We start from the raw sequence: 23609 nt of genomic DNA, 5'->3' as shown, positions 1-23609 counted from the left end.
AAGATACGTCATGATCAATTATGCACTAATAGTGGCTTAAAATTCGCTAATTATTAAGCTTTTGTGCCCTTTTTAGATAGGGAAATTGCATTAGAGGCTTGATTATTATCAATTTCATACATTAAACCCGGAATTTCGACTAAAGACCCGTGTTCTTCAGTTGTTTTAACGGCACATGCTCACTTATTCTTATAGTGGGAGGTTCTTTCAATCCCAGTTGTGTAGATTTGATTAAATAATTATTTACTAAGCACACATACACATGGGTGTGTGTAATTATGAGTAGATCCACGGTTCAAATTCACTCAGTGTAAATAACCAGGTGTAGCATCTAATTTCCCGTTGTGTGCGTGAGTGGGTTGTAAGGCCGTTATATTAAGGCAAGTTTAAATATGAAAAAATATTCAAAGGGGAATTATGGTTATAGTTAGAAATATATTGGACTAGATTTGCTAATTCCCTAAATTACGAGACCGTGGTTGCAATTTCCCCTAGTGGCGATTGCAAAGTAATTATTGCCACTACTAATGGGAAGTGGGAAGAAAGGTGTTAGGTGGTTCCTAATTGATATATTTCTTGACAAACAAAAAAAAGGAAAAAAAGAAAAAACATGCATGTATAGCTTTATCAAGAGGCAAAACATGTTTTCATAAGTTATTACAAAAGAATTGCACGTCTATGTATAAAGTCGTAAATGCCCCTAGTCAAGATGCTTGTCGAAAATTCTTTGCATAAAGTCGTAAATACCCCTAGTCAAGATGCTTGTTGAAAATTTGACATCCACAAGTCAAATCATTTTTAGCCCCTCAAATTCTATTTAAATTATAGACGGTGGCAATCATAAAAGAAGAGAATAATACATCAAAACATATTTAATTTCCCTCACTAAAAATAGAGTAATAATAAATAAATAGCCAAAAAAAAGTAGCTTTAATTAATTAATTAATTAATTAATAAAGGGTCCTCCAGGCATAGTCGGAGGTGGTCCTTGCGACGAAGCTTGTCCTCCTTGAGACATAATTTGAGACCTCTGGCCACCACCTTGACTCATATAAGCTTGATTCATTTGTTGCTGATTTTGTTGCTGTTGCATTTGTTGCTGATTTTGTTGCTGTTGCATTTGAGGCATTTGTTGCTGTTGTTGTTGTTGTTGTTGCTGCTGCTGCTGCTGCTGCTGCTGAATCTGCATTATTGGTTGTTGCTGTTGTTGTATTTGCTGCTGTTGCAATTGCACTTGCATTTGCTGCTGCTGTAATTGCACTTGCATTTGCTGCTGCTGCTGCTGATTATTATTATTATTGTTATTATTATTAGGTATTTGTGGCTTAAATACAACCATATCCTATACAAAAAAAGAAAAAAGAAAAAAAAAAGAAAAAAAAAGAAACAAATATAAATTAGGACTAGTCGAAACTGGAGAAAATAAATGTGGCAAGGACTTATTATTCGTACCCCGGGGAAAAGCATTCCGATCAAACGATGGGCCTTGTCTGAAACCGAGAGGAGCAATGTCTGTGACGGTAACTGTATAACTGCACACTGTACAAATTGGACCCCAATAATTTTAACTTTAGTTGTAAAAGACTGTTTAAAAGGGTTATTAGTGGTGTTGGTATTGACAAGACTTACAAGCTTCTTTTCTTGGAGCTGTCCAAGAAAGCCGTGCTGATTCATTGCCCGAAAAACGAGAAAATCGGCCTTGCCGACATATTGCCTACCATAATATATATAGAAAGAGAATTTTAAACTAGTATACAAGCATATTTATATATCTATATAACTAGAAATAGTGAAAAATTGCGTAAGAAGTAAAATTAATTTCGTTGTTTCTCGAAAGAGATATTACTTGTTATTCATGTGATCTTGGGATATTAAGCGAACTATTTGCATTGTTGATGGCCAGTTTGCAGCAAGCCTAAAAACAAGTACAAATTCAAGTCAGTGTAATAATAATAATATTATTATTAATAATAATAACAATAAGAATAAGAATAATGTGAAATGCAAAGAAAGAGCAACAGCAGAAAGACGACTTACGTCTCGGAAGCTGAGGCACTCCTGTACCCCTGTCACACAAGTACACAGAACAATAAGAAAAAGGCTTTCAAATCTATTACCACATAGTAGAATGCAAAGTGCAATAACATTGAAAGAATTTATGTATTTGAATTAAAATTATTTTCAAGCTGAATCTTTGAAATAATGTCACACGAAATTATCCACACGATCGAAAAACTCGTTATATACTATTGCAGAAAGCACATACCTCCAGTCTGGTGATGAAAACAGGCTGGCCTTGTCTCTGTCCCGATAAATTCCCCTGTATCATTCCATCATTAAATTTTAAAATTAATTAATTAAAATAAAAATAAAAAAGTAAACAAAAATAATAAGGATATTTACCTCCCAGACTTTAACGTATTTCGACTGCGCCGACTGCATTGTAGCCGATGTTTGCTGATTCAAAGTATTCACAACATTATTGCTATTCATACCACCAGGAGGTTGTCCCTGCTGAGACATTCCCGAAGCACCACCACCGCCACTCATCATATTAGCATTCATACCCATCCCCGTCTGCACCATCTGCGGGACCACCGGAATATTCCCCGTCTGGCCGGGACCCACGTTCCCTTGTAGGCCACTCAATGGCTGCGATGACATGGCAATGCCAGAATTTCCAGAATTGTTCTGCGCCACCTGTCCATTCGCTGACATCGGCAACGGCCCAGAAATTGAGGTGACGATAGACGGGCCCGACGACATGGAGGATGATGTCATCATTCCGCTGGATATCATATTCGAGAGCATGGTGGTGCCGCCGCCCATAGAAGGGATCCCAATGGAAGCTCCTCCTCCTCCTCCGGCGGCTGCTGCGGCTAGAGCTTGGCGGGCTTGAGCCATATCGTTCAAAATTCTCACATTCGCCGCGGCGCCGCCAGCTGGACGTATCGGGGGTGCTGAGCTGGCAACCAACGGTTTCACTTCCGGAATGTTCTCGTTGATCGGGATAACTTCCTGAGGAGTTGATATAGGAGAAGAAGTTTGCATGGTTGGAACGGTTTGTGGAACGGCTCGAGGAATAGATGAGATGTGTGGAAATGTGGGCCCCGTCATGGAGGGTGCAATGGTGGGAGGCTCCTGAAGAAACATGAATCGAATTGCACGTCAAATTACACATATTATTCCAGCAGTGAATAAATCAAAATTGGGAAGATGTATATTTTATTACCAATTTTACAATTGCAGGAGGGATGTTTGCAGCAGGTACTGGTTGCCGCGCCAAGAGAGATCCATTGACTGAACAGAAAAATAAATTAATTAAAAAAAAAAATCAGCATGAAACTTATGTCTCGATGATCATAATAATAGGATTAATCATGCAGTAATATATAACTTCCGCTTTGTAATGCTCAAAAGTAACCTGCCGGGATAGAAACTGGAGGTGGCCCAGAAATGGGAGGAGGAGCAGGTGTGACATCCATCTTGACGGGGATTTGATTTGGTGGCAGACTTGTAATTCCAGACCTACTTAAACAAGAACGAGCCTCCATAAAATTCTCCGAGATGAGAACAAGGAAATGAGGATTCTTATTATTGTCTACAGGCGGATCTGGAGCTCTTGGATTGCGTTTTCCCTAACAATCACAATAAATATCAGCAGCTTGAATAAATTTCAGTAAAGGGTCATATTATTACAACGAAAAGTAGATATGTGTACCGCATTAAAGATTCCTCTGAGTTTTGGAAGTTGCTTCGGACAAATAACGGATAGAGAAACAGCACACTGCAAAAGAGGAATATTCTTTTACTATCAAGTAGGGGTAGAAATCAGACGGATCGGATCGAATCGAAACTAGCACTTTGGTAAAATTTCCAAATTTTTTTTAGGAAGGGGAAATTTCATTCCAATCACATTCCAAAAATCGGAAAAATTAGAAATCGGCGGAATTCGGAATTTCCGTTCCAATTTCCATCCCCCTACTACTATCAAGCAACTAGAGAACGTCGAAAGAAAAAAAAAACAAGAAAGAAAAAGGGATACATACAATCTTTTATATAGAGTACCTGAGCAAAAGATTTTGCTAATGTCTCTGCATCAGACAGACGATTATCTGGTTGCGATTCAACACCGTCGTTCTTTTCTGGATTTTGGATTTGTGGTCGAAATACTGGTGTGGGTAATGGATAAGGGTTGCTTGCAGCAATAAGAATGCAGTGTCTTTGTCCTTCCACATTTTGATTTTGGTTGCCCTTTGGGGAAGAAAACATCTGGAATATACAACAAAGTATTCTTAAATTAATCATTCGATTATGAGTTGATATATAATAACTACAGAAATCAACAAGCATCTTCAACAAAATAACCAAAATTTAAGGTTGTCTGAAATGGGAACAGTAAACTGAAAATGTAAGGTTGTCTGAAAAACCCAAAGTAAAGCATGTGTTTTCACAGACCATTAAAGCTTCTGATAGCCCTTCGGCGATCGCAGCGTCGTTAAAACCACCACCGGCAAAGGGGATAGCCGAAAGCCATTGAAAGAATATATCCATGTCTTTTGTCCAACCACTCCGTTGCACAAGACAAGCTGAAATAGATGACGTAATGGTAATAAGAGGAGAGAAACGAAAAAGTAAGCTACACAATGTCCGAGCTAAAACTACTACGACAGTTTGAAGAATCTTTGTTAAAGCAGAAAAATAAAGTCTTTATTCAAGGTTCTTTGAGAGTGTTATTTAGGTAATAATGAAAGGTTTGTTCCCTGCAAACAGAGATTTATTACAAGCAACTGAACAAAGACCAAAATCGTACTTAAATTTCTTGGATGTGTTGGATTTTTTCGTATTTGTGAACTTAAAAGACAATAACAGCACTACAAGGACCGGAATCTCTGAGAGAGAAAAAAATACAAAAACAAAATTAAAAAGATACGCACCACTGTAAGAACCGTGAGCATTGAACATGACTAGGGAGAGCTCAAAATGGGTAGTAGCCGGCTTCTGAAAAAATCGAAGTTAAAAAAAGGTGAAATCAAATTGTCGAATATATAAACTAAACAATAACAACAATATTCTAACACCTAAGACGAAAATATTGTAGTTGATGATTAAAAGGAAAAATTACAGAACCAAAGTATGATCGATTTTATTTATCTGTACCTGACCCGTCGGCTCGTTTCCACAAAAGGATCTGCAGAGATATAACAGAACAGAAAAGATAAGTTACAATAGCAGAATACAGAACATAAATAAGTATAGAAGTAAATAATCTATACCGAAAAATAACGCATTTCGACCAATTGCATTATCCTGAGCTTATTGTAAAATTGTAAATTCACTTAGAAGAAATTAATCGACAGCGGAGCAAATAATCAAAAACAATTTCTACAACAACAAGTCTTGAAATATTTCCATCACAAAACTACTTTTTTTGTCGATTTCATTGTCCGGTGTTTAAACAACTACTGATGTTAGTCTCTTTACCTCTCTAGAATAACAAACACGAAGAAAATCCATCAAAACGAATCCAAAATTTTTTTAGTATAATATTATACCAAACGAGATGTAATTAAGGGGGGAATTAACAACTCAAAATGCCGATAAGTATCAAATTAAATCAATCATAAAATCACACTCTAATCGATGAGAAAAGAGAGGTCGTACGGCACACAATTCGAAACAGTAATTCAAACTATATGTGAAATGATCCCATTTTCCAAATTAAGAAAATTCTAGTGAAAGTAGAAATACGCTCAACCGTTGATACAAACACAACCGCACGCATTAGTGGGTGAAATAGTGTGTGGTGAGTAGTACCGTATGATTTTGTCGAGGTAATCGGAGACGATTGTTTGCCAGAAAGGCCCGATGGCCGCCGTGCCCTCGACGGCGACGATTAGCTGTTTCGGGACCATGCCGTTTGAATAAATTCCTCCCAAACGAATCTATATACCGTCTTCTACACCAATTGAGTTCTTCTTCTTCTGGTTTTTCCTCTTGATTAGGTAATTGTGCTGTTTATTTTGCTTCCGCCGATGAAACTGTGTCTGTAAAAATTGTTTCTTTTTAATTTCTCGACCACTGAGAAGACGAACTGCAGTTCAATTGACCCGAAATATATATTATAGAGATGACGGGTCAACCCGAATTGTTTTTTTTTTTTTTTTTTTTTAATCTATCTATCTATCTATATATCTATATATAATATAAAAAGAGGATTTATGCCCTCAATGATTGACATGTGGCAAATGATGATGTCATTTGTCAAAATTACTTAATTGGAGTTCAATTGATGAGATGGATTCTTCAATTTATGAGTTGTCAATTTTATTTTGGCATGTATTTAAGTTATTTCCTATTTAATATTTATACACTCATTTAAACAATTACCACATTTATATATATTATTTCCAGAGTTAATCTATATATAATATAAAAAGAGGATCTATGCCCTCAATGATTGACATGTGACAAATGATGATGTCATTTATCAAAATTGCTTAGTTGGAGTTCAATTGATGAGGCGTATTCTTTAATATGTGAGTTGTCAATTTTATTTTGGTATGTATTTAAGTTATTTCCTATTTAGCATTTATACACTCATTACCACGTGTATATATATTATTTCCAAGATTAATATTTTATAAATTCGAAATAAAAAAATCTTATCTACATTTCTAGTATTTCAAAATATATTTATTGGTAGTCTTTTTAAAAAAAAATCAGTACACTCAATTTTTTTACGAATATTGAAATAATTTTCAGAAAAAAAAAATTATTTTTTTAATATTCAAATATTAAAATAAAGGAATACAATTGGTTTTTTTCTTTCTAATTTTCAATATTTTGAATATTCGAATATCCATTCAATAAAAAAATAATAAAAAAATATATTAATATTGTTAAATAATGCATTAAAATTCGATTTAAAATTAACATGTTAATAATATATTATGAAGTTTATAATTTTATTATTAAAATACAAAAAAAAACGACAAAAAAAAAAAACATGTATGTTTTATTTATTTTAAAATTTTCTAAAATCAGAAATTTACATTTTATGATATGAAATTTGATTTCTTACCTATTTAGAATGATTATATTTAATTGATATAGTTAGTTTAAGAAGAATATTCAATAACCATAAATATTGTTTAATATTTTAAAATCAATTCCTAATCAATAGAAATCAAATCATCCGAATTCAATTGATTTGATTTCTTACCTTTTCTTTTTTCTTTTTCCATCTATGATTACCTATAATCATGTCATTTGAAATTTGAATTCAAAAATTTCCTAATTACTATATACTTATCCAAACTATATAAACCCCATCTATTTATTTCACTCTACATTATTCTTCTTCACCCATTTCATTCGAGTTGTTTTTGTTTTTCGTTTTTCATTTTCTCTTTTTGCTGTTTTTTTTGGTAATTTTTTTTCAATTGATTTCATGCATTTATCGTATTATAATTTAATTTATATGGTTTATATCCGTTTCATATTTTTATTTAACTGAAGAACTATGCTAATATTTTGGATAGCTTTATGCCCTAATTTTAATTACTCATCATAATCTTCATTCAAATTACTCCCATCAAACTAAATCAATAATGTTTTCAACTATACTTTTTTATAGTTTTTTAGATTATTCCAAAATCTAAAGGGGTAGAAAATTCTATTATTGGTAATAATTGGTATATGGTTTATTATTGTATTTGTAATGATTTTTTGTTCAATAATTTCAATATAATTACTTTTTATTCACCCTTCATTTTTTGTCATAATTATATTAGTATCATTATTTGAGTTGCATCAGTATTAGTAGTAGCATTACCATTAACAGTAGCTGTAGAATTAGAATTATAATTAGCATTAGTATATTAAGATTATAATTAGTATATTAGGATTAGCATTATCATTAGTATATTAGGATTAATATTAGTATTAGTATTGGCATTAACATTAGTATATAAGTATTAGTTTAGTATTATTATTAATATTAATATTTGTATTAGCATTTGATTAAGATTATGGTTAGCATTAGCATTACCGCTAGCATATTACAATTAATATTAGTATGAATATCAGTATGCATATTAGTATGAATATTAACATTATGATTATGGTGCATATTAGTATTAACATCATGATTAGAATTATTATTGAAAATTAGCATTAACATTAGCATTAGCATTAGCATATTAGGAATAGTATTAAAGTTAGTATTACCATTAGCATATTTGCATTTCTATAATGATTAGAATTATGATTCGTATTATTATTAGAATTATGATTATAATTAGAATTAATATTAGAATTAAGATTTGCATTACCATTATGATTATGATTAGGATTATGATTATAATTAAAATTATGAATGAAATTAGTATTATGATTACAATTAGGGTTAGTATTAGTATTATTGTTAGAATTATGATTAATGTTAGTACTATGATTAGGATTATCATTAGAATTACTAATAGTTATAGTATTATTATCAGATTAGTCTTAATATTAGTATATTACTATTAGTATTAGTAATTGTAAAGGTAATGGTAATGATAATGATTGATATTGGTATCAATATTGATATTGGTCCTATAATATTGATATTGATCCTGGTATTGATGTTAGTATTGGTAATGGTAATGGTAATGATAATGGTAATGGTAATGGTAATGCTTATGATATTAGTATTGGTGATGGTAATGGCAATGGTAACAGTAATGATAACGATACTTGTCATGGTAATGGTAATGGTAATGGTAATGATAATAGTAATGGTAATGGTAATGGTAATGGTAATGGTAATGGTAATGGTAATGGTAATGGTAATGGTAATGGTATTGATAATGGTATTGGTATTGGTATTGATATTAGTATTTGTATTGATATTGGTATCAGTATTGGTAATGTTATTGTAATTGGTAATTGTATTGATATTGGTATTGGTATTAGTATTGGTATATATTGGTATCGATAATTGTACCGATATTGGTATTGGTATTGATTGGTATTGGTATTGGTATTGGTATTGGTATTGGTATTGGTATTGGTATTGGTATTGGTATTGGTATTGATATTTGTATTGGTATTGATATTGATATTGGTATTGGTACGTATTGGTATTGGTATATTAGTATTGGTATTAGTATATTAATATTAGTATTAGTATATTAGTATTAGTATTAGTATAATAATATTAGTATATTAGTATTAGTATTAGTATAATAATATTAGTATATTAGTATTAGTACATTAACATCTTAGTATTAGTATTAATATTAGCATGTGTATATTAATATTAACATGAACGAATTAATATTAGTAATAGTATTAGTATATTAGGATTAGTATTAGCATATAAGTATTAAAATTAAGATTAGAGTTAGTACCAGGATTAGGATTAGCAATAACATTAAGATTACTAACACTAATAGTAATAATATTATTATCATATTAATATTAATATTAGCATTAGTAATGATAATGGTAATGATTGGTATTGCTAATAATAATGGCAATGGTAATGGTATTGATATTGGTGACGGTAACTGCAATGGTAATGGTCATGGTAATAGTATTGATATTGGTGATGGTAATTGTAACGGTAATGATATTGGTATTTGTATTCATATTGGTACTAGTATTCATTACTTACACAATATAAAATATATTTTTTTATTTTCTTTTACTTTTCTACTAATTTGTATTGCATATCATTAATCTTACTATTTCGTGAACTTTTTTTTAAATCAAATATTTATTTTTATGATAAATACCCGTGCAACGCACGAGTGAAGTACTAGTTTTCAAAGAATTTTCAGTCAATCCGATGGGTTGAAGCCCAATAAAGCCCAAACAATAAATAAAAATTCAAAAATAAAAAATAAAAAAAATCATCGATTTCCGATAAACCTGTCATCTCGAAGATTTTCGATCTACTATCTTAAAGGTTTGTTAGCACTTACACCAGGTAAAATATATCGTGTGTAAGCTCACTATCTACTTATTTTATAACCACACACTCCTGCACACACTCACATGTGTGTGTTTTGTTGTATGATGTCAGAATTTGTTCTTAATATTGCATATTTTAATTGATTTGCACAAATATATACTCCATCTGTTCCATAATAACTGTATCTTTTTAAAAATATTTTTGTTCCATATTATCTGTCACTTTAGATTTCCAATACTGCGTTAAATGCATTTTTTCTTATTTTAACCTTATTAATTCAACTATAATTTTTAACTCTCTCTTATCACATTATTAAATAATCAAGGTTATTTAGTCTTTCTAATATATTTTACATAAAATCAAGACACATTTATTGAACTTCTTAATCTTTGTGCAAAGCCAAAAACGACAGTTAATAGGGAACGGAGAGAGTAGTAGATTGATTATGCTGTATGCATGTTAAGATTATAATTATCGAGTATTCTAATAAAATAAGAGTAAATAGCACTTAACCCCCTGTGCTTACAAGTTTTTGTAGATGACCCCTTGTGCTCGTTATATTAGCATGTAACCCTCTTTTGGTTTATGGGGTATCTTCCGTTAGTTTTTTCCGTCAAAGTTAACCGCGTGTGTCAAACTTCAAGGGAGTCATCTGCAAAAATAAAAGCACAAGGGGGTCATCTGCAAAAAAAATTACTTTGAAGTTTGACACACGCGGTTAAGGTGGTGTTTACAAAAGCTTTTCAAAATAGATTATAAGTTTTTTTTCTCACATAATCTGTTTGTAGGTGTTTGCAAAACCGACTTTTGTTTTTGCTTCTCTTAAAATAAGCTGCTTTGAGCTCTAATTTTAAAAGCACTCGTGTACCTGCTTTTTCAATTTTAGTTAATTTTCCAGATTTTTTGCAAACACCCCCAACTTTTAGAATTAAGCACTTAGTATCAAATTAACTCACATCACTAGCTTATGCTTTTAAATAAGCTTTTGCAAACACCATCTAAGTTTGACGGAAAAACTAACAGAAACTTATATACTGATATAACGAGCACAAGGGAATCATCTGCAAAAACTTGCAACCACACGGGGTTAAGTGCTATTTAGTATTTACCCATAAAATAATTGCAATTAATGTTCCAATTCCCACACTTGGGTATTGGGTACTATCCAATTCAACAATGTGGTGATAGATGGGCCAGAAAATTAACAGGCCCGGCCCACAAAGGGCGCGGGAAACCCGACGGCCGATCCGTGGTCAACTCGGAACTCAGCTGGGTCAACCCCTAAAACCATCAGAAAGTCTTTCTTAATTGACAAGGAGGAAGAAGATACATGTTTGAATTAGCCCCAATTCGAGAACCATTAGGAATCTATCTGTAAATTAATATTAATCAAACATTAGATATACACCAAGTTGTATACATACAGAATCTGATCATAAGTCTTCCGCGGAGGGGAACAGCTGCACCAATTTACCATCAATTTATCGGCGCCTTCAAATCGATCTTCCGCGATTCCGTATTGGATGATGCGATTCGAGAATATTCTGATACTTTGTTGAATTATTGAGGTGGAGCTGTCGATTTTTTTAAGCTGCTAGGGTTTTTCCCCCTTTGGTAATGAGATTTAGTAGAAAGACAGGATTTTGATCGGTCTTCGTTAAGAAATTATTATTTGGTGGGTGTTCGTTAAGCGCATTGTTTTTCGTGAAGATGATGATCAGTTATTCAAGCCCGGCTAAGTTGAAAACCAAGCCGGTATGTATATATATATATATATTATGTATATATACAATTTTGTATTATGTTCTGCACTTTTGAATTCATTTCTGTTGATTTGTTGGTTGAATCTGATAACAATTTTTACAAGCTGATTTGATTATCTGTGATTCTTGCCTATTGTCAAGAACAGTTGTTTAGTTCCTTGGAATTACATCACGAAATGACATTTGATGCTGATTTCTTTGGTCTCCGATTATTACGATTATATGAACCGATAATTAATAACACGTTGTAATTGCTAGATTATATACGAAAATGTGATTGTTGCAAGCGGTTCTTTCACACTGGAGCAGCTCAAAGAGCTAAGCGCCAAGCGTAAAGCAATCGAAGATTTCATTAACGAAAACAGCTTCATTCCAGAAGCCATCGCCAGAGAAATGTCTGGCGGTCTCACATCCCGTTGCGAACAGGTACAGAAGAAAAAAGAAGGCCCGTTTGGTGTTGTTTTGTTAAGGAACATTTTTCGAGATAATATGGTTATTAAGTTTGTTGTTTATAACTCTCTAACAGGACATTCAGAAAGTCGAGAGCTACTTACCCTTGTTGGAAAATCTTGTTCGTCACATCGATTTGAATCAAGGGCATGTTCAGGTAAAGCGGTGGATTTCGGAGCTTAAAATAAGATGGTGCAGCGGGCTTATTCAGCCACCTATTTTCCAAGGCCCGAAATTCTATCAGATTAACGATGTCCGTTTCGAGCTTGTAATGACACTTTTCGTTTACGCTGCTTTACTTCGTGAACGGGCTTTGGAAATTCTACCATCAGGTGGGCATCAATTTTAGTTTTCTTGATTCCAATGTGTATAATAAATGCTAAAGATCCTTTTTTTTTTCTTGTTCATCTGTGTAGATCTAGTTCAATCTGCAAACCTTTTCAGAAAAGCGGCCGGAGTGTATGTATATGTCAACGAACTTGTAAGTATCGCACTTTGGACAGGAGAAATGCCGCCCGAAGCTACACCTACCGTGTCTAGTATCATGAGCTTAATTTGCGTGGCAGATGCTCAGGTTTGTTTGAATAATCATTCGAGCATGTTTGGATGAAGTCGTTCTATAATGTATTTCAAATTCGTAGCTCTGAATTCGAAGTAGATTCGAAACAATTCAATCCAATTAGAACATGTGTTACGTATGCTCTTGTTTTCTTTGATAACCGTGTCTCTTATTTATCTAATTTATTTATCTTTTTTTGAATTTGATAGGCTGTAACTGCAAGAAAGGGGGAAGAAAAAAGTAATACAGGAGGGCTTTTAGCGAAATTGCACTGTGGTGTTAAAGAAACTTTAGTTGAAGCTATTGGTATATTCCAAAACTCAACCGAAGTATGCAAGGATATTTCACCTCGTTTTCTGGTATGTCTGCGTGCACTTTGGATTCACAGAGACTCAATTTCCCTTAAAACGTGTAAAATGATTATCGGGGTTTTTCTTTTCTTTTCTCTTGTGTTTAACTTTTATACTACTCCCTCGGTTTCTTTTTCAAGTGTCGTTTAAGGTAAATGCACACCAATTATCTTGAATTAACGAGAAAAAAAAAATCCTTATTTTACCAAATTACCCCTTTGTGGCTTTTCATTTTTTTATTACTCATTTCATTAATGTTGGGGTAAAATTGGAATTTTCTTTTTAATTAATTGTCCTTGAAAAAATTATCCGTCTAGAGTGACACTTAAAAAAGAAACGGAGGGAGCATTTCATTTTTCATCAATGACAATTTCCAATATTTTGCATATATATGCTAAACTCATAATGCTTAACGATATACGTGTATATATGTATATAGGATTTTATGTGGAGTTGCAGAATCTTGCACGAGATGTTGAGTTGCAAATACTTTGTGGAAGGCCTAAAGAGCGATGGTAAAGTGGGGCCCGCGATTGGATATCTCCGTTGGTCTATAGCAAATGCAAAGAAAAGCCAACCAAGAGAAGACTCGTCGAAATTGGTTTGTAAGCAAGTGATTGATGAGTTGATTCTGTTGCTCCAAAAATACGAGCATGAGAATAGTTTTGTCTGGCATGCGAAGGTTCCGGATAACGACGAGCTGCCTTCCCCTGAAGCTGTAAGAATTGTTAGTCACGTTCCTTATGAACCTCAAAGATGGGAAAGAGAACTTGTTTTCAAATTGTGAGTTGTTGTGAATAATATGTCTAGTAAAAACATTTCTTTTTTCTTTATATATATATATATATATATACACACACATATATATACATTATAATCGGTATGGATACAAGTATGATTTACTTGTATAATTGACAAATTTGTTAATCTTTATTGGATGATTTTCTCTCATGTTTTATTATTTTTGTTAGTGTATTTACCTTGTCTTTTAACAGAAGAAAATCGACAAAAAATGAAACGGTTTAGCTAATTCCCGAATCTTTCGTTTGGAAAATTTCGACGTTGGTTGGTAAAATATCCGAGGCTGCTCTCCAAATAAATGTTACGGAATTTGGGAGGTACATCCAAATTCCATATATTATTCCACATGCTTTTGCTATACCCGAAATTCAAAGCCTCGCCATTGCGCCAGCTCCTCAGAGTATGATGATAACAAGATATCACCGTAAATCGACTCGAGTTAAGGGTAATGCCAGACTACCGGTTCCTTTACGAAAGAACTCCCCACTGGAATTGCCAAAGGTCTATCTCTATCGACCGTGCAAAAGGTCTCGTTAATCAGATTAATATTCCACGAGATATTACCATGTTCGGTAATATCCGCAACCGTATTAGGAAACGCCGTTCTGGCAGGCCTAATAATAAGGCCCAATTAAATGATATTAGGCAGAGTCGCCCAGCTGGCTCTGTTGGGCTGGGCTACATCCGATAATTTGACCCGAATAATAAGGCCCATTTAAATGGACTTAATTTCTCTCTTCAAGCTTGATTTTTTTTGACCTTATTAGTTATTAGTGTTTGAATTTTAAAAAAGTCAAAATATGAAAATTTGTAGATCTTGAGTTGACTTTCGAACGCCACTTGAATCAGGTCAATCCGACATCATCGTATGAGTGAGTTATGGTCAAAATCTCACACATTGTCAAAATTGTGGTTACATTTGTTCTTCTGTAATTGATAATATTGTTTCTGAATCTGCCTTTTATTCATAAAATTAATAAAAATAACGAGCAATATCAACGTCTAAAAATTATAAAAGATAGTGCAAATCATTGCACTAAACAATTCTATACTTATTAGATTTATGTATGCAGTTTACCCTTTCATATAAATTCCAATTAAATTACAAATAAATAAAAATAAATCATGTTTAAATAAAAAAAAATCAACTATACTTCAAGATGATTTTTTTCTTTTTATAAATGTTGCTCGATGAAATTGCACGTGCATTTGATTTTTTGTTTTTATTATAAATTATAATATAGGGACACTTAAATATTAGTGCCTAGCTATAGGAGCAATCAAAAGCCAAATACATGCAAATTGAGACACATATATCTAGAGAAAATGTGCTGTAGCGTTACTCAAAGTCCAACTTTGTAATTTAACCACAATTAATAATTAATTGCATTGCATATGTTGATAATTAACCCTTGTGTTTATAACCAATCAAAATATATGTCAATTCCAAGAAGTTATTTCTAGACTATATTTTATGAATGGTATAAATACTTATATTCTTTAATTATATTGTTGTTTGATGGATTGTTGTAGATGTGACAAGCATTTTACTTTGTTACATACACCGATAAATGCGTAATGAGCTGTCAGTACATATTTAAATAATATCCAGCTAATTCAATCTCTACGTCAGTCGCTGAATAATTATCTTCCACCTGTAAGAACAGTAACTTAGTAAACAATAGCCGGATCAACATAAGCAGTACGTACGACAAAAACTAGAGTACGACGCGATGGAAAAGTAAGAGAAGTGTACCGCATGAACCCATTACGTAAGAATATTCCTCCAAAATTCTGTAATATGATAATATTCACTATTATTTAATCTTATCACTAGTTAAAATTTAAATATATTTCAACAACTATGGAGTTGGAAACTATTAATCAACACACATTGGATTTAAAAAAAATAAGAATCAAAGAAGGGATCTTTAAGAGATATGCTATAGAGTATAGAGGTAGGACAACAAATGGATCGATTCTTTAGAAGGTCACACATTTAATAAATATAAAATGTTGACCATGAAATTTAGGTCAATCAAAGAATTGGTACGAGAAAATGTCCTAAAATGGCTTTTTTTTTTTTGTATTATTTCGAACATGCAGTCTTAATTAATTAAATATTAGTTAATTAATGTTGTCCTTTGAAAATTATATTGTTCTTTAGGGGGTGGTAAGAGACATTTGTCCCAACGTGCCCCCGAAAGGCCATTTTAATGGCAGCCCCCCCCCCCACCCCCACCGCCATACCCCCTTCACGTTACAATGTACATTTAAGGAATGGAATTAATTACAAATTAAATAAGATTGTAGTCCTCGAAAGTATCAGATTTGGATTCTTGTAACATGGGATATGTTTGAAATAATATGCACCCTAATTTAGAGGAAAAAAATAATATTTAATTTAATTTTTTCGGTTCGATATCGATAAAATTAAAATTATATTTTCGTATTGTAGAATATGTAAAAAGAATTATATTTATACGAATTAATTCTTGAAATTTGCATTCATATTTCAGTGATCAGTCCTAATAACAAAAAAAATGATTATTAATAGAGGCTAATTTATAAATAATTGAAAAGTCATCAATTTAAAGTATTTTAATAATTTGTTACTCGTAACCTTAGAGATTTTTAAAATAAAAGAAAAAAAATATTTGTTAAATATTTCGGTATTCGTTATGCTTCGATATATCGGACATCAATCCCGTATACCGTACCGAATATCGAAAGTCCAAAAATTATTTACCGAATACTGAATCGAATTTTCGGTTCAGTTCGATTGGATCGAATTACCGGCCAAGTGAACACTACACGCGAATCAAGTACCAATATATTAAAGGAGTACATGTTAAAATTTAAATTGATCATAAGTCCTTTGATCTAAATATGAACCTTTTTTATTTAATGATTTTGATTGTGTTTATTTACTTATTTTATTTTTTGTATAATTAACACAATCCTTATAAAAAAAATTTAGATAGGGAAATAATCTCATTAGGACATAAATATAAACATAATCACATTACTAATCTTATTTATTGAATATTAAATAAATATATATATATATATATATATATATATATATATATATATATATATATATATATATATATATATATATATATATATATATATGCTACTTTTATTAATTTTATTAGGTCTCCATTCAACACCTAATTGGATAAGACCATATGAAGAGCCAAAAAGAAAAAAAAATAATTAATTAAATAAAAGTTAGATGGAAACGGTATCTCAGCTGACAATAAGAAAGATTCTCACGGAATCAGAATATATTTCTTCTCTTACATATACAAATAAGATAATATAAACGGGGAAATATGCAATACCCCCCTCAAATGGAAAATATTATGAGTAAAACCCATTTGACTTTTAAGACTTTTGCACAAACCCAAAATTCAATCTTAATTAGTGAAACCCCCTCAATAAATGTGATAAGCCAAAACTACCCTTATAGGTAGGTTTTTTAAAATAATTGCAATATTTATTTTCCATAACCTCTCACGTGATTGTAGGATTACATTAATTCTCTCTTTAAATCTCCAGATTTCTCTCTTTCGTTATCTCTCTCTCCTCTCGTTCTCTCACATAATTTTCGTTACCTCTCATTTCGATTTTTTTCTTTTTTTCTCTCCAGATCTGAAGCAGCAACATCAACGTGACTACAATCTGGTTCGAATGTGACTATTCGATTTTTTTTTTTGCCACAGTCTGGTTCGAATGCCGTCAAGACTTGCTACGGTGTCAAACCTCCCAAAAAACTCATGTTGTCGCCTCCTACACATCACACCACCTTCCTTACGTTATTTTCGATTTTTTTCCTTTTTTTTTTCTCTCCAGATCTGAAGCAGCAACATCAACGTGACTACAGTCTGGTTCGAATGTGACTATTCAATTTTTTTTTGGCTACAGTCTGGTTCGAATGCCGTCAAGACTTGCTACGGTATCAAACCTCCCAAAAAACTCATGTTGTCGCCTCATACATATCACACCACCTTCCTTTCGTTATTTTTAATTTTTTTCTTTTTTTTTTTCTCTCCAGATCTGAAGCAGCAACATCAACGTGACTACAGTCTGGTTCGAATGTGACTATTCAATTTTTTTTTGGCTACAGTCTGGTTCGAATGCCGTCAAGACTTGCTACGGTATCAAACCTCCCAAAAAACTCATGTTGTCGCCTCATACATATCACACCACCTTCCTTTCGTTATTTTTAATTTTTTTCTTTTTTTTTTTCTCTCCAGATCTGAAGCAGCAACATCAACGTGACTACAGTCTGGTTCGAATGTGACTATTCGATTTTTTTTGCTACTTTCTGTTTTCGTGTTCTTGGAAGTTTCTCAGCAACTCATGATTACTTTTGGCATTTAAGGTTTTTTCATTGTGACTGTGTGTGTTTAAATATTAGAGAGAGAGAGGGAGCCTATAATCATACTTGAGTTAGTGGAGTCGATATATATGTATATAATGATTTTTTATCAATTTTTTTATTTATGTATTTTTCAATTTCTCCTTCTTTTTTCTTTTTTTCCAAATCTGAAAATACAGTTCAAATATGTACAGTAGCAACAACATGACTATAGTCATATTTATGTATTTTTCGAATATGACTACTGTTGAATATCATTGTAGTCATATTCGAATATGTTCTATATTCTCGTTTCAAGTTGACTTGTAATAACAAGATTCAAATTGTGATTTTTTGTGATCTTTTTGTGTGGATGTTGATTGCATTGTTTCCCTAAACAATAGGGAATTTTAGTTGTTTTATATAATTTGATAAACATCACTTTACCTCACTATATAATTGGAATTTTGAAGTTAAAAATTTTAAAAAATGCAATATAAAGAAAGAATATGACTACAGTTGATATAGTCACATATAGTCATATTAGACTATAGTCTTATTCAACTATAGTCATATTCGGCGTAGTACACTTGTCGGGGAAAAAAAATCAATTTTTCGTTAAAAAAAATTAATAAAATATGCCTATAATCTTATTCAACTATAGTCATATTCGGCGTAGTAAACTTGTCGGGAAAAAAAATCAGTTTTTCGTTTAAAAGAATTTAAGAAAATATTAAAAAAATATGAAAAAAAATAATTAAAAAAAAAAACTTCATCTTGCACGTGGGTTTTGATTTTGTATGTGAAGAAGCAATTTTTTTTTTTTTTTTAATTTGTTGGCTGATTTTATGGAGTATATTAAGGTGGTTTTTTATTTTTTTAATTATTTGGCTAATTTCAAGGGATTTGAATATTGAGTTGGAAAAAAATTACTATTATTTTGGCATTATTTAAGGAAAGGGACGTGTATTAATGGGATGGATTATTTTTGAGTAGGAGATTTTCTAATTTCAGAAGGGTAGTATTGGAATTAATATTTATAGGGGTTTATCACAAAGAAAGATTTAAGGGTTGGACATATCACCATTTATTACTCATCCAAGGGGTTTATTGCTAAAGACCCCAATATAAACAGAGCCAGAATATACTTGTCCAATCAAATCATTGCTTACTTGTACCTCATTAACAATATTTAAATAATTAATTAATTAATTATGCCACTAAACCTAATATAATGATGCATATGCTTCTAATGCAAAGAGAATATTCTACAATGGGGGCCATTGAATATTGATTCTCACATGTTGCTCTATTATTAATAAATAAATAACAAAATATAAAATGTTTTTGATACCACAAATTGCAATAGAAACATAGTTCATATTATTAATGAAATTATAACTTTCTTTATAAAAAACAACAATTATTCAAAGTTCGAGAAAATTGTTTTTTTTACAAATTATTGTATTTATTAACGATTATTTTTGCCGAACAAAGAAGATTATCTTTTTTTTTTCAGTCATATTGTTACTTAGATATATATTCGACTTAATTTAATAAAATAATTTATGTTTTTAATTGATATATTGATATTGTTGATATATATTAACAACGTTAGTTATTAGCAAAACTAAGTGATTTTACGCAATAAATACACAATATATGGGTTTGTGACATATTTTCGTTAACACCAAAATAACCTTCGCAATGGACCGACTCTTGTAAAATCTTGAACTAGAGCTCGAGTTTTTTGACAAGATGGACGTTAATCGGTAGTTTTGGTGATTAATTTTTATTGTAATTATTATTTTGTTATTATTGAAAGTTTGAAACAGTTCGATAAGCTCGATCTCTAGTACATTATTAATCGGCACACGAAAACTCGTTTTTTTTTTTTTTTTTTTTCTGTCGAGTATCACATCTGAATTTCAGGATTGATTCATCGATTCGATTATAGTCCAGATTCTAAAATCGTTGTATCTTGAAAATGTATCTGGACATTAAAATGCAAAGAGGTTCACTAAATAGTTCATTAATCAAGAAGCTACTTACTTTGTTTTCTCCACGAATAGTTAAACAATTCGGAATAGTTAGTTCCACCAGTTAGAAATTGGAATAGCATCACACAGCATTGACCATCCATGATATTAATTTCATTTACTTATCTAAAAAATATTTAAATCTTCTTTTTTTTTTTTAATTTGTAATGGCCGTATGCATGCTACATGCTGTATTATATTTATTGTCCAATTTTTTTTTATTATTTATTTATTTATTTTTTTATAAAAAAAAATTTATGTAGTAAAGGAACATGCAATAACCTATTTAAGTGCATTGAGTAAACTTATACAATATACTCTCGTATAGTAGCTTTCATAGTTGCAAATCATACGAGAGACGTAAATCAGACTAGACTATGAATCAGCATGTGAGATTTTATTCGAATTTCTAAATAGTTTGGCTTAAGCATATATAACATAAATCCTAAATAGTTGTGAATGTCATGAAAATATTTGTAATTGTAGGTTTGAATGTGTTTTTTAGTATAAAATACCAGCTATTTTTTTGGTTTTTATTATTAAGATAAGATTTTCTTTTATTTCTTTAATTAAATGAAGATAATTTTGTAAATATTAATCTTTTTTTTTTTTTTGCTCCTTCCCCTCTTATCTTAATCATGATTAAAGTCCTAATTAATCACTTGCAGTACAATTAACAATCTTATCTGATACCCAGTACACTGGGAAATAAAACTTTAATCAATGATTAATCAATTCGAGTGTCATTATCAAATGCATGCTTCCAAGTTACAAGAGATACAAATTAAAATCATATAATTAAAAAAAAATTAAAATTACGAAAATGACACAAAATCAACTCTTGTCCCACTCTATAATTTAATTCACTGAAAAAATTTCACGAATTACAGCTGTAAATTCAATTTCTACAACTTAAATAAAAAAAAAAAAAAAATCAGTAAATAGCCGGTGAGGCTGTGCTTGTATGCGTGGAGGAGGAGGTGGCCGGAGAATTCGAATGTACTCCGCCATCACTATGGCTGCAGCCTCTATCATTATCGGAAATATGTTGTCTTTGTTTAGAGGCGTGGTGGAAGGGTGGCGGCAGGGAAGCTACCGGGGCATAGATTCCGGTGGAGTTGGCCACACCGGAAGCTGCCTCCCCGGAAGTGGTGGTTGCTGCCGCCATTGGAGTAGCATATTCCGGCTGCATCCATATTCCTCCGACCACCACAAATTGCGGCGCTTGTTGATTGTTGTTGTTGTTGTTTTGCATTGACTGGTTGTTAGGCCTTCTTGTGTGTAACCGATACTTCTGCAAATAATAACAAGAAAAAAAAATTATGTATTTATAATTAAGGTTGTAATAATTTAATTTCTTGATCTTGTTATACTATTTAGGAGAATTAAAGAAAATCTTATTTCTCAAGCCTCTAATTAATCTAAAGAAATATTGTTAAATTAAAAGTGGTTGATTTTTTTTGCATTATTGTTGTTGTTATTGTTATTATTAGTATTACTATTCGAAATTCGAGTCGATTAGTCTTAATTCCTTGAAACGAAAGTTTCTCCCCGGAATTCAAAATGTGATTAGGACCCGCAAAAAAGATTTTACTAAATCAAACAAGAATCTAAGCTAAGTTAGCCATGGATAATTCAAAGATATAAAAATTAATAAATATTGATTAAATAGAAATAATTAAATGAAAAAAAATAAATATTGTATAGGGTTTGAAAAGTATATGAACACAAACAAACCTGTAAATGGCTCTTAACCTCGTCATTAGTGAGACCATCAACCTTCATCAACTCCCTAATTTGTTTAGGAGTGGCAACTGTGTAAATACAGACAATAAAAAAAAATAAAAAATCATTAGTACGTAATTAATTAGATATTATATTCATAATTAATCAGATAAACAAAATTAGGTCTAATTAAAGTAAGATGCGTACGATGTGAGCCACCGAGTTGTTGAAGGGATTGCAGGAATCGTCTGTGTAACTCAGGTGACCAACACCTCCTTGACTTTCTCTGCGACTGCGACTCCTTATCTTCCTTCTTATTTCCGCCGCCTGTCTCCGCCGTGGAGCTGGTGGATGCCGGTGGCATCGACCCTTCTTGTGGAGGAGCTGCAACAACCGCTACAGTAGTAGTAGTAGTACTCTTCTCCTTCTTAAAGGGATGAAATGCGCCGCCGCCACCGTTCCTCTTCACCTCCGTCACCGCCACTTTTCTCGGCGAATCCTGATAAACACAACAAAAGATTCCGACCAAATTAAAGATCCGGTTTTTTATTTTTTATTTTTTTGTCCGAATTTACAAAAAAATGCGAAAAAATTACCTCTTTTGACAGATCTGGGGTTTGATTATTCCAGAGCTGAACAGATCTAAGCCAATCAGATTTTTTGTTGCTGCTATCGTCGTCGTTTTTCAGCTTCTTCGATTCCTGCTCTTCTTCTTCTTCATCGTCTTCGTCGGAGTGAAATGACGAAAATGCCCTTTTGATAGGGATGAACTCTTCCAGCACCGGAACGACGTCGCTTGATGTCTGCTCCGAACATTCCGATAATTGCCCGTGTAACTGCTGCTTGCATGCCTCAATTGCTGCCCCAATTAAAAAAAAAAAAAATTATTTTTTTTTTCCCCAACAAAAAAAATTAAAAATTAAAAGAAAAAAAAAAAAAAAACCTTGGGTAACAAGCTCGAGACAAAGAGGGAGTTCACGTTGGAAAACTTGAATCTTGGAACGCTCTTGCTCTAATCCATGAACGTAATCTTGACACCTCTGCATTTTCTCTGAATAATCACTGTGATTGTGGCCGTTGATCGACGACATCTGTAATTTTATTATTTTTTTTAATTTTCACCTTTGAAGAAAATGGAAGCTTTTAAATTGATGGGGGAGGACTGGGGAGAAAGGTTAGGTTTTGTTTTTGTCTGGGCATAGACAGATCCGAATGAAAACAATATATACGAGAGAGAATAAAGGGATCTTAGAAGAATCAATTGATGGAATAAACTTGGGTTTCACAGGAACAAAGAAAAAAAAATATACAGCTTGCTCTATTGTATATTTATAGCATCTAATCTAAATATTAATTTGTATGCATATAATAATATTTATTGAAAAAAGAAAAAGAGAAGGTGGCTTCTTTGAGCTTGGGTGAAACGAGGGGTGCGTGAAAATGACGAGGTCGGGGCGTCGCGTACAGACGAATCTTTGAATGGTTTGGGTTTTAGAGAGAGAAAGGGAGGAGAGAGAAGGAGATTTTGAATATTCGGTGGGTGATTCTCGTATGTGGGGCTGGCGTTTGGCGTTACGCTTTGTAATTTA

General features: G+C 32.1%; 3 protein-coding genes across 5 annotated transcripts; 1 reads left to right on the top strand and 2 right to left on the bottom strand.

Moving 5' to 3' along the window:
* Window positions 1-795: 795 nt before the first annotated feature.
* On the bottom strand, window positions 796-6119 carry PFT1 (phytochrome and flowering time regulatory protein (PFT1)). 3 transcript variants are annotated; one of them, XM_012990716.2, is made up of 15 exons: window positions 5818-6119; window positions 5161-5191; window positions 4938-5001; window positions 4459-4589; window positions 4069-4272; window positions 3722-3787; window positions 3425-3638; window positions 3233-3300; window positions 2404-3141; window positions 2267-2320; window positions 2038-2066; window positions 1847-1915; window positions 1630-1714; window positions 1453-1539; window positions 796-1342 (listed from the first exon to the last, which is right to left on the bottom strand). In XM_012990716.2, exons 1-15 carry the CDS (start codon window positions 5913-5915, stop codon window positions 947-949), a joined length of 2334 nt encoding a protein of 777 aa, XP_012846170.1. In that variant the 5' UTR covers window positions 5916-6119; the 3' UTR covers window positions 796-946. The 3 variants fall into 3 exon arrangements, with proteins under 3 accessions (XP_012846170.1, XP_088674606.1, XP_012846171.1); XM_088818480.1 differs by having other exon boundaries at window positions 796-1282; window positions 5818-6098; XM_012990717.2 differs by having other exon boundaries at window positions 796-1279; window positions 5818-6098.
* A 5142-nt stretch (window positions 6120-11261) lies between these two features.
* On the top strand, window positions 11262-14037 carry LOC105966215 (uncharacterized). The gene is made up of 6 exons (XM_012990781.2): window positions 11262-11719; window positions 11986-12153; window positions 12254-12509; window positions 12594-12751; window positions 12946-13095; window positions 13526-14037. Exons 1-6 carry the CDS (start codon window positions 11675-11677, stop codon window positions 13871-13873), a joined length of 1125 nt encoding a protein of 374 aa, XP_012846235.1. The 5' UTR covers window positions 11262-11674; the 3' UTR covers window positions 13874-14037.
* Window positions 14038-21119: 7082 nt separating this feature from the next.
* LOC105966198 (transcription factor HHO2) lies at window positions 21120-23571 on the bottom strand. The gene is made up of 5 exons (XM_012990765.2): window positions 22964-23571; window positions 22617-22879; window positions 22228-22519; window positions 22033-22109; window positions 21120-21589 (listed from the first exon to the last, which is right to left on the bottom strand). The coding sequence occupies exons 1-5, from the start codon at window positions 23109-23111 to the stop codon at window positions 21230-21232; spliced, it is 1140 nt and encodes a 379-aa protein (XP_012846219.1). The 5' UTR covers window positions 23112-23571; the 3' UTR covers window positions 21120-21229.
* Window positions 23572-23609: the final 38 nt, after the last annotated feature.

Source organism: Erythranthe guttata, chromosome 5 (genome assembly GCF_056151865.1).
Source record: "Erythranthe guttata isolate IM_541 chromosome 5, IM_541, whole genome shotgun sequence".
Lineage (NCBI taxonomy): Eukaryota > Viridiplantae > Streptophyta > Magnoliopsida > Lamiales > Phrymaceae > Erythranthe > Erythranthe guttata.
Note: the sequence above shows the minus strand (reverse complement) of the source record. Positions and strands in the feature narration are given on the sequence as shown.

Bases quoted from the DNA above. Each gene is read 5' to 3' on its own strand.
- PFT1 (XM_012990716.2), bottom strand. From the start codon at position 5,915: ATGGTCCCGAAACAGCTAATCGTCGCCGTCGAGGGCACGGCGGCCATC. The intron at 5,002-5,160 runs GTACAGATAAAT...CGATTTTTTCAG, and splicing joins GAAACGAGCCGACGGGTCAG to AAGCCGGCTACTACCCATTT. The intron at 1,343-1,452 runs GTACGAATAATA...TTTTTTGTATAG, and splicing joins TCGGAATGCTTTTCCCCGGG to GATATGGTTGTATTTAAGCC.
- LOC105966215 (XM_012990781.2), top strand. From the start codon at position 11,675: ATGATGATCAGTTATTCAAGCCCGGCTAAGTTGAAAACCAAGCCG. The intron at 12,154-12,253 runs GTACAGAAGAAA...ACTCTCTAACAG, and splicing joins TCACATCCCGTTGCGAACAG to GACATTCAGAAAGTCGAGAG. The intron at 12,510-12,593 runs GTGGGCATCAAT...TCATCTGTGTAG, and splicing joins TTTGGAAATTCTACCATCAG to ATCTAGTTCAATCTGCAAAC.
- LOC105966198 (XM_012990765.2), bottom strand. From the start codon at position 23,111: ATGTCGTCGATCAACGGCCACAATCACAGTGATTATTCAGAGAAAATG. The intron at 22,520-22,616 runs GTAATTTTTTCG...TGTGTTTATCAG, and splicing joins CCCCAGATCTGTCAAAAGAG to GATTCGCCGAGAAAAGTGGC. The intron at 21,590-22,032 runs GTTTGTTTGTGT...TATTATTTGCAG, and splicing joins AGGTTAAGAGCCATTTACAG to AAGTATCGGTTACACACAAG.